The sequence below is a fragment of the Stegastes partitus genome, unplaced genomic scaffold (assembly GCF_000690725.1).
Source record: "Stegastes partitus isolate 25-593 unplaced genomic scaffold, Stegastes_partitus-1.0.2 Scaffold351, whole genome shotgun sequence".
NCBI classification, from domain to species: domain Eukaryota; kingdom Metazoa; phylum Chordata; class Actinopteri; family Pomacentridae; genus Stegastes; species Stegastes partitus.
The window spans coordinates 45,767-56,229 of record NW_007578082.1 but is presented as its reverse complement, the minus strand read 5'-3'; the positions used below and the strand labels follow the sequence as shown (position 1 = coordinate 56,229).

General features: G+C 41.9%; 1 protein-coding gene across 1 annotated transcript; it reads left to right on the top strand.

Annotated features, from left to right (window-relative positions):
* The first annotated feature begins 5,706 nt into the window (after nt 1-5,706).
* Nucleotides 5,707-10,241, top strand: pax1a (paired box 1a). The gene is made up of 5 exons (XM_008284188.1): nt 5,707-5,826; nt 6,509-7,138; nt 8,152-8,285; nt 8,829-9,042; nt 9,618-10,241. The coding sequence occupies exons 1-5, from the start codon at nt 5,823-5,825 to the stop codon at nt 9,716-9,718; spliced, it is 1,083 nt and encodes a 360-aa protein (XP_008282410.1). The 5' UTR covers nt 5,707-5,822; the 3' UTR covers nt 9,719-10,241.
* The last annotated feature ends 222 nt before the right edge of the window (nt 10,242-10,463 follow it).

Below are 10,463 nucleotides of genomic sequence, written 5' to 3'. Positions count from 1 at the left end.
GCGCAGCGTCTTCTTATACATCCACAGGGATTACTACTGTGCATTCAAATTACAGTCCTCCAGAAGGAGCAGCTGGATTAACGAGGAAGAGGAAGGCTTACGGCTTGATCTCACCTAAATATACACGTTTCTGGTGTGGGTGCTAATTTGGCATTTAAATGGACAGTTTGGGAACACTGTCAGTATTTACAGTGTTAGGAGTCACCTTCTATGAACTCAGCGTCGCTGCTGGAGCCAAGAGGAGGCGGAGGAAATCTAATTAATGCATCTTCCCTCATTCAGATATATCATCTTAACAGCTTTTATTTGCTTGAATAACATCTGTGAAAGGTGCATCAGATTAAAGATATGATAGAGGTACAGTAGAGATACGGCACAACTCCAGTGACCTGTGTAATGATGACTCAGGTGTCCTTTTTTATTATTTGTGTCCTCAGATTGTTATTTTTAAGCTAAATAGAAACCATGATAACCACTCTGGCTGCTGAATCTTCACATTAAAAGGTGAAAACGGTCATTTAAAGTGAAATTTAAGGTGATTTCCTCGATGTGGAAAACAAACTGTTTGTCCTGAGAATCCCCAAGAAATCTCCATCTGTAAACCGTGGCAACGCACATCATCCCACACCAGAGATACGTCTGTGAATGCTAAAGCTCAACTCTGTTCTGTGATGACAGAGACAGTCCTTTGTATTGTCCTAACCTGTTTCCACTTTAAATCAGAACCAAATTCGTCCCCAACATGGCTTCATAAGGACAGCCGGTGTCACGACAGAAAAACAGCCTATCCAAGAGGAAGCTTTTGTCATAAGGAAGAAACAGAAAATATCTGCTTCAGTTGCACTAATTGAATCAATTTGCCAGCTTGTACGTCAATCATCTTTGCAAGCAGAGACCACGTGTCACAATTCATTTTTTATCCACATGCAAACACCAACAAACACGCAGACAAGTCCTCCTCCGGTACTGGCAGGGCTGAATTATTTCCCCTCGTTCTTCTCTCCAAAAACCAGTCAACAGGCGTAATCCTCAGACGTCTCCCTTAATGTAACAATTAGAAGTACGTTCAGAAACACGAAGACACATGAGACGTGTTTAGTGAAGGTCACAAGCAATTATCCAGCCTGGTAAAAGCTGGCATGTCTCACATGGCACCGCTGCACGCCCTCATTAGGCGTGTTCTGCAGCTCAGAGTGGGTCTTGTGGCTATAAAAGAACTGTGCTCGCTGCCTTCCAAGCCTCCTTTTAGCAGAACCTCACCAGCAGGAGCACAAAGAAACTACACATCACCACCTCTAGATCAGATAGGAGCGGACAAACCTTTTTTTGTAAAAAAAAAAAAAAAAGGGGGAGGGAGGGAGGGGAGGGGAGGCACTACTTGACCAAGGAATCTGTGTGTTTCTTTACAGGTTGGGCTCGGTTGGCTTTCCACAGGACAAACATTGATTTCTTGCTCTTTCCTAATAATGAGCAACATGGGCTCATTAGCTTTTACACTGTGAAACTTTAGGTTTTTAAATATTTATATATTTAACATCACATTGAGTGATAGTTCCAAATTGGTGCACGGTTATCAAATTTTATATCAAACCGAATTCCAGAGAAACAGCCAATGCATAGTTAATGTTTAGTTTTTTCTAATGAAGATGTCAGGAGCATGAGCCTTCTCCATCTTGTTTTAAAGTCTCATCTCAGTGCTGGTGTGTTGAATGCATTCAAGCTGGACCTTTTCTAATAATTTCCATGCTGAGCTCTGACATCACTAAACTCACAAACACTAAATCAAAACCCGTAGACACAAGAAAAAGAAAAAGAAAAGGCTCTTCAATAAAACGCTGGTTCATCCAGCTGTGGAGGGAAAATCAAAACCATGTTAAAAATTATAAAGATTCTGCTTTTGTTGAAGTGTTGCTGTTAACCCGGTGAGAGAATGCTGCACACTATTAGAACTCCACCTACTAAATATGTTTGTCAGATTTTTTTTCTCATGCCAGTGGCAGGCCTCGGTAGATGTGCACACATGCAAACCACAAGGAAGAGGAGAGGAAAAAAAATCCATGCAGGTAACCTTTAATGGTTTCTAACATTAAAAACAGTTGGAGGTTTAACTAAAATAAGCAGCTCCTTCCTCACAATGAAAACTAGAACTTTAAATTCGCCCTTAAGACTTTAAAGACAAAGCACACTTGAGGAAGTGAATCCTTTGATGACACTTAAAACCAACACCAATATTTACCGACTGGGGTCGTTGCTCCTTGTGAGTGTCAGGTGTCGATTGGATGAGTTCACTTGTGTCTGATCTGATTTGGAAGAACTTTTTTTTTCTCACTCTGGAAACCTCAAGTCTGGCTGTTTGATTTTCTCCTGATCGCAACAGAATATACAATAAAAAAATAAAATAAAATCACCTTTAGAGATAAATACTCCACAGCTAGAGTTAAGAGGAGAAACGAAACGCAGGCCTGAACGAAATTAAATATATTTTCTGGACACCTTAAAAAGCGACTGGCTCACTCCAGCGCTATTACGCACACATGCAAGGTTTGAAAATGCGCATAAAATCGCGTTGTGGTTAAACAACACAACAAATTCCAAGGTTGACAAGTGGAAATGATACGTTATTCATGCACATAAATTAATTCTTATTTGGAATAAAGTCTCTTTAATATCGCTGAAGCAGAGAAGAAATCACTGATGCGTTTAAATCCATGAACCAACATTTTTTTAGCACTAATATTCGACTTATAATAATTTAAATAAAACATGTGGAGCAGCAGAAGTTTCTCGTGGTGGGCCTGATCATCTTCACACACACAAACCACCACATCTATTAGAGGATTTTACCGGATGAGTAATTTAAATTCATTTTCAAAACACCTTTCTGTTATGTGTGTTTTCATATTTCTGGTTGCGCACGATCATTTTTTAGCTCAGAAAGCTTTAGAAAATCATAAAAGATATGTCTGGAAATTACAGTGAGGTTACACAACGTGTCTATCACCTGCACAGTCGGCAAATCTGTCGCACCTTCAAAATGAAAAGACAGAAACACGCTGCAGTGAGTCAGCTCGTTAATCAATATAAAATGAAATATTTCGGGCATGTGGCGTTTGCGCGCCTGCTGCAGTGTTTATGTGGGCCTGTATTGTATGAACACACACTGAATCTCATTGCTTTTGTTTGGTCACACATGACAAACAAAATCAGGCGGTTGCGAAGCTGCAAAGCGGCCGTTTCTGCAAAACGTGTAACTGCGCCAACGGCTGGATTCACGCCGGTCGTCTGCTCACGTCCAGGCCCATTTTAGATCTTCATCAAGCGTAAAGGCACGTTTTTACTATTTAATACGCAGACGGATTTAAACACAATGCAGAGGAAAGCACGTTGCAGCAGATTTAAATTCTGCAGACCTCTTCCAAAGATTTAGATTTGATCTGTTTTTTCTCACCTACGAGGCCTCCAGGTGCACCGCAGAAAATCAGAGCTTCTGCAGTTTTTCTTACTTTAATAGTTTGAAAATCTAAACTACAGGCATAAAAATGTGTCGATCACAAGTTGAGGACTTAAAATATCCAAGACTCGTTTTAAAATGTTCAGAATTGTAAAGATAATTAGCCAGTAATACAACAAGCAGGTAAAGAAAACCTACATGAGGTGCATCCATTCCTGTGTGTATCCACAATATTTTTAAATTATATATTTTAAAGACTTTTAAAACAAACTTGTCATTTGTTGTTGCGTCAAAAAACTTCAACAGCCGGATAATATAATTCATATATTATCATGGCAAAAACTGTCAAAGAAGCATGTTGAAGCTATAACACATATATAAGCATGTAACGCGCGTAATGCTTTATAAATAAAGCTGAGTGTTAATAAAAGGAAGCTGCTACTTTAGGAAAACGGTTTGCAAAATATAAATAGAACGTGTTAATGGACGCATCTTATGTTGATACCCATATGTTTCTCATGCAACATGCAGAGACGGTTTTTCTTTAAGTGCAAACGAGACAATGTGCTGATAGAGAAGAAAAAAAAGAAAAAAAAATCGTGCAATTCCTGCGTCGTCCAGATGAGGGGAGTCCAGCCAGCCAAAGGCGATTGAGACAAGACAGACAGAGAGATAAAGAGTGAGTGAGACACAGTGACACAGGCTAAGAGAGATTCATTATTATCCTTATTGAAATGAATCGATACTCAGCAGCAGGTTGATGTCTCCTCCGGTGCGCCCCGCAGCGCGCACCTGAACGCAGCATGCAAACCTTTAACTCTCCACACAATCTGAGCATCCAACAAATCAAAGGCGTCCATCACCGTGTGTCTAACTCTGACACGATCCTCTGCAGCGCCCTGACGCTCTCCTCTGCTCTCCTCTGACCCAACCTGATGCTTTCCATGTGTCCCGCTCCCAGATTGTGGATGGGGAAGCAGCCAGGAGAAGAGGAGGGTAGGTGGGGTGGGAGAGGAGAGGAGAGGAGGAGAGGAGGAGAGGAGGGATGGTGGTGGTGGTGGTGGGGGGAGAGAATAGGGACACTGCACCTTGTTACCATTGGGTCGACTGTTAAGTTTTACAAGTAACGTTTTGCGAGCTTATAAACGATACCTTCTAAACTTGCACAGGAAACTCCGAAAACATGCTGTGATAATGTATGTCTCTGGAATCCAGTCGATATCCCCTATAGTCTGGGAGCGCTGCGATCTACAGAGGTATCGATTACATGAGGCCCTTCCCATGTTTGATGCCCCAACACCGGCTTATAAACTGACTGAGGCTGCTGGTGTGCAGGCTGATGGTCACAGAAGTCGGTTTGTGGAGCTCAGTTGCATGATCAGACACACAGGAGAAATACTTTGTACAGAATTTATGAGCAAACAAAACTATTGAAATAACAAAAATCTGAAAATATGCAAAAGATGAATTAATATGTTTTTATGTAAATTAACCAACAAACTAGCACCACCTCCAAGCTTAATTTAAATTGCATTTATGTTATATTAAGGCATAAATCTCGCGTTAATTCGTGCATCCTGCAGTCATGCATGCTTTTAAATGTACTAAGTTTTTTATCATGACGCCCCACTTCCTCATATTTTACGCAAATCCAATGACGTAAATGTCCTTAAAACATATTTACATCAGTTATTTACCTTTCTTAAAATGAGTGACTGATAAGGCAAATCATTTTTTGATATGATCCACGTATAAAATCTACAATTTACACGTCTGCTTCTAAATAAAAAGAAAAAGTGGCAGGGCTTTATGTTGGAGCTCCAAATGTTGGTAAGAAGTCGGGGAGAGGTTTGACTCTCCACTGTCACCCCAGTGAATGTAGAAGTTCTTACCAGAAGGCTGCATGTTGGATGAAACGTTTCCCTTTTTGCCACTTCCCCTCTATGCAAAATACCCAAGGAGGCTGCACGGCTCCAACCGGATGGGGTTTGTATTGGCTGACACCGTTTCCAGCGCAGGACGACCAATGAAACCAAAGCAGAGGCTCAGCGTATAACAGCGAAGATTGACGTGGAGGACGCGTCAAATTAATTCCAGCAGACTCCGGACTCCCCGGGATAACTCCAATTTGCATTTATCGGATGAAGATCACTTCGGTGCCATTGTACCTTGCAGTCACTTGTTTCCAGAAAAAAAACGCAGAAGGAGGCACGCTGCAGTCGGAGGAGATTTTCCGGCTTTTTTTTTTTTTCCTCCTCTTCTGGGGCTCATTCCTCCCGGTTCCCCCTCTTCCTTCTCTGACTTCGCTCGGACGCGCTCAGCCATTTGAGGGGGCACCTATATTTCCCAGCATCTCGAAACATATAGGCAAATGGGTAAGCCCTCACCGTCTGCATGCTTCAGTGGCTTCAGAAGGGGACTTATGGAAGCGTATCACCACGCCTGCGTAAAGACAGAAATAAGCATTTGCTTTTTCTCCCCTTTTCTCCAAGTTCAGATAATGTGCAAATGAAGGCGGCAGCTTGTCAAATTTAAAATCGTGGTGGATTTTTCCAGCGCTATTGAGCAGGAGTGACTGTCTGTTTAAAGCTTTAAATCGTAAATGGAACCGCACCACCAATTATCCTATGAAAAGCGTCGCTTTAAAGGGCTCTCTCGTGTCTATTCTCCAAGCTCGCCATTTTTAATGTTGTTTTTGTTGTGTGCGCAGGGGTGTTGGAGGGTGAAGCCAGCCAAACAGTTTACACACTTTCCTAAAGTTGCAAAATAGCGGCTGCGAGCCAGAGGTTACCAATCTGTGCAGACTGACGCGTACAACTTTATAACCTCAGCTTTTGTGGTAATTAACTGAAGCTGGACTGTGTGCAGGCTCCACATTTAACATGCTCCTGCCTTTTGGTATTTGCTAAATATTATTATTATTATATATGTTTGGTAATAAATGCATCACAGTGCACACACCAGGACGCTCTGTTGTCAAGTCAGACATCTGTGTATTCGCCTCAAATATTGCAAAAAATAAAATAAAGTCACTCATGTGTCTCTTTTCTCCTGCAGAGCAAACCTATGGAGAGGTGAACCAGCTCGGCGGCGTGTTCGTCAATGGGCGACCCCTGCCCAACGCCATCAGGTTAAGAATAGTCGAGCTGGCCCAGCTCGGGATTAGACCCTGTGATATAAGCCGGCAACTTCGGGTCTCCCACGGCTGCGTGAGCAAGATTCTGGCGAGGTACAACGAGACCGGCTCCATCTTACCCGGTGCCATCGGTGGAAGCAAGCCCCGGGTCACGACGCCTAACGTGGTGAAAAATATCAGGGAATACAAACAAAATGACCCCGGGATCTTTGCCTGGGAGATCCGGGACAGGCTTTTGGCTGACGGGGTTTGTGACAAGTACAATGTCCCCTCGGTGAGCTCGATCAGCAGGATTTTACGCAACAAGATTGGAAATCTCTCCCAGCCGAACCAGTATGAGAGCAGCAAGCAAGCGTCCGCGCAGGCCGGGCTCTCCTACAACCACATATACCCTTATTCCTACCCCAACACCATGTCGCCCACTAGCACTAAAATGGGCAGCCCCCCTGGAGTACCGGTGACGGCTGGACATGTGAGCATATCCAGGGCCTGGCCTTCGGCGCACACCGTCAGCAACATCCTCGGAATACGAGCCTTCATGGATCCCACAGGTGAGGGACGCACAACCATTTTGTGTTGTGTGAATTTTTTTTAGGCCTCTGCGTCTCAGAACAGTACATGGAAGGCTTCAGCTCTAACTGTTGTCAAACAAGAGCTTAATAAACCCGAGCAGCGTGCTATCCTGCATGATTAATAGTCAAATGAGTCCGTACAACCTGTTCTGGCAGCAGACGGGACAATGTGTCCATTAAATGTTGTACAGGCCTCCGCTTCAGCATTCAGCCAGAACGCAGTAAGGCCATTCTCAATAGGCCTTTTCATGCCATGATGCGTTTGCAAACACCTTGCCCACCTGTTATATCCAAGCTAATCCTTCAAGTAGTCATTACAAGATTTTATTTGTTTTTTGCCTTTCGGTTGTTTTAGTCAGTAATTTCATTCACTGTTCAGTCGCGCTGGTTCACTGCATTTTTGTGCCATCAGTTACAAAATAGTTTATACAATTTTTTTTGTAAATTATAAATAATTATTGTTTTTTTTCTAAATGTTTTGGATTGAATTAACTCCACTCTGTGTGCCAGATTATTGCGTATTTTACGCAAACACCTGAAAACAAAATGCATTGTCTGTAATAAACTTAAACAGTCATGGAAATTATTCATTAAATGAGAGAATAATATTGAATAATAATTATAATAATCTACTGCTGTTTCCATGCACATTTATAGCTTATTTGGGTTTGTTTTGTTTTCAAGATGCAGTTAAAACCTACATTCGTAAAACATAATAGCATTACGCACAATTACGCACATAAATAATCACATTAATTCTAATATTAAATAACATATTGTTTGAATAAATCAATCTTCAAGTATCTTAAGAAGGCCTGAGGTTTTAGAAAATGATAAATGTTTAATAGCTCAGACTGATTAACAGTTTTAATGTGTCTTCTATTTTTATTTTGAAGCTAAATGAGACTGCAGTTATTTATTTTATTTTTTTACACTTTAACAAGTTCACTCTTTTACACATCTTTGACATGAAGTTACTGTTTTTAAATCAGCAATTGCTGGGACGGAGGGATACCCACCAAAAATGGAGGAGTGGAGTAGCGTCAACAGAGCAGCTTTCCCAGCGGCTCACACAGTCAACGGGATTGACAAATCAGCCATTGACGCCGACATAAAATATGCTCAGGTAAAAACAACAACAACAACAAAAAAACTGTTGGAACATCTGTACAGCCTTCAGCTTTACTACACACAGTCTGGACGTGTGTGCATGCTGTGCATTGCGCGCCATTTTATTTTCTTTGTAGGAAACAGTCCAAATGTTTCGTGCCAAAATGGGCAGAGCTCAGAAGTAAATTGTTCCTGTTGCTGCACAGGCCTGTGGCAGAGCTGTGGAAAGGGATCCCCAGACTCACATCTGATCACTCCTGCTGGATTTTATTCATTAAACGTGTCATTTTGTGTTCTGAATGAGAGTGACAGACAAGAGTAACCTTGCTGTGTGCGCATGCTCTGATTACGTTATTTTTGGGGGGTAAATGAAATTACAGTGAAACTCATGTATTCCTCATTCTGCTCCCCTGATCTTGTAAACCACTCAAACACCAAACGCCGTCTTTGGGAACCGCTGCTGCAGGCCACACGCCGCTGTCACATTCAATTAGAAGCTGTGTAGCTTTTGGGGTGGGTGTTTGTGCTCATTTTTTTTCTCTTATCTGTTGGCCTGCAGCCTTCCTCGACGCTATCCAGTTATGTCTCGGCGTGCGCTTACTCTCCGACCAACCAGTACGGGGTGTACAGCGGGCCAGCGGGCGGCTACGTGGCCCCGGGTCACCACCACTGGCAGCCGCAGAGCCCGGCCCTGTCCCACGCAGGCGGCGGGATGAGCATGCATGCGGGGGAGATCCACTCACCCATGGCCTTTAAGCATCAGAACCGAGAAGGTACCCACACTGTAATGCGCAAAGTGCTGACAGATGCGTCGAAACCTTAAACGTGTTTTCTCTCTGGGCTAAAATGCAACTGCAATAGATTTCTACCACTGTATTATTATTATTATTATTATTATTATTATTATTATTATTGCATTTAAGCCTAATTTATCTGACAAACCTGCACCCGCGCCAGGCCACGCGGTGTTCCTCTCCATCCTCCACCCCTTTCTCTTCTCACGCACACACTTTCTCAGTGACCACAACGAATGCAAACACTGACCAAAAACACAAATAAAGTCTAATTATATGTCACTTATCAAATATTGACCTTGCGTTCTTGGCCTGCGTCAAGGCCCGCAAGTGGTCCGAGATCATTTTAACCAAACAAAACGCAACGGATGAGTTGATTATTTTTTATTATTTCTAACAAAAATGGGAGGTTGCATGTTAATAATGGTGCATTTGCAGAATGTAAAATCTACCTGGAATAATTCACATTTACATGCATGCATCTCCAGGAGTAAATAATGATGAGCAGCTTTTACGCACATGCCCACTGTGTGTATTTGTGTTGTTCTGTGCAGGAGACAGAAAACCGCCCAGTCCCCTGAGCAAGCAGCAGCAGCAGCAACATGAAGACTTGAACAGTGTGCACGGACTCAGTCTCCCTACCTCATCATCATAACCGGGACTTATAACACCTAAAAAGAAAAAAAAAAAACATTTAACTGAACTCATTTCAACAACTCCAACAGTAAGTGTGAACACTACCGGCTTTGTTTGTGTGTGACAGTCAAACACAGGCCCGTTCAATGGAGAGTACAGTACAGCTTTATCGGCCTCTTCTTGGCCACATGAATGTAAGCTTGCATGGATGTATCGGTGTTTCCCCTCCTCACTGGTTGATTGGTTTTATTTTCTTACTTTCAGTTGAAATATGTTGCTACAGGCTGTATATTCTCTAGAATGGAGACTGCAGGATTGTTTTTTTTTTTAAACCAAAGAATACATTTTTTTTTTTTAAATCTGTCGCCCTGTCATTGAGGTTTTTATTATAAAACAAGGGCTATTCTGTAATATTCCGACATATGTTATATTATCTTCTGGTCATGAAATCGATTCTACAGTGGCTCAATGATGTGAACAAAAAAAAAATGAAATTGTCTAAATGTAAAAAAAATATTTGCCAAAGCTTTAATTATATATTTTTATAATTTCATTGTAAATATGCAAAAAAAAGAATAAAGGCCTTTTTAAAAACGCCATACCTTGTTGTGGCTCGTGTTATTACACTATTGATCCACGAAAGGGGCCTAAAGTGTTGATGGAATTAGTTGGAAAGGACGCAAATATCCCGAGATGAATGCGTAAAATTGGATTTTTGTCATGTTATTTCTGGTGGTTTTTAGCTGTGATTGCACGAGACTCCT

What these genes read in the sequence shown, in the direction of transcription:
- pax1a (XM_008284188.1), top strand. An exon ending in CCGACATAAAATATGCTCAG is followed by an intron (nt 8,286 to 8,828) that starts GTAAAAACAACA and finishes GTTGGCCTGCAG; the next exon opens with CCTTCCTCGACGCTATCCAG. An exon ending in TAAGCATCAGAACCGAGAAG is followed by an intron (nt 9,043 to 9,617) that starts GTACCCACACTG and finishes TGTTCTGTGCAG; the next exon opens with GAGACAGAAAACCGCCCAGT.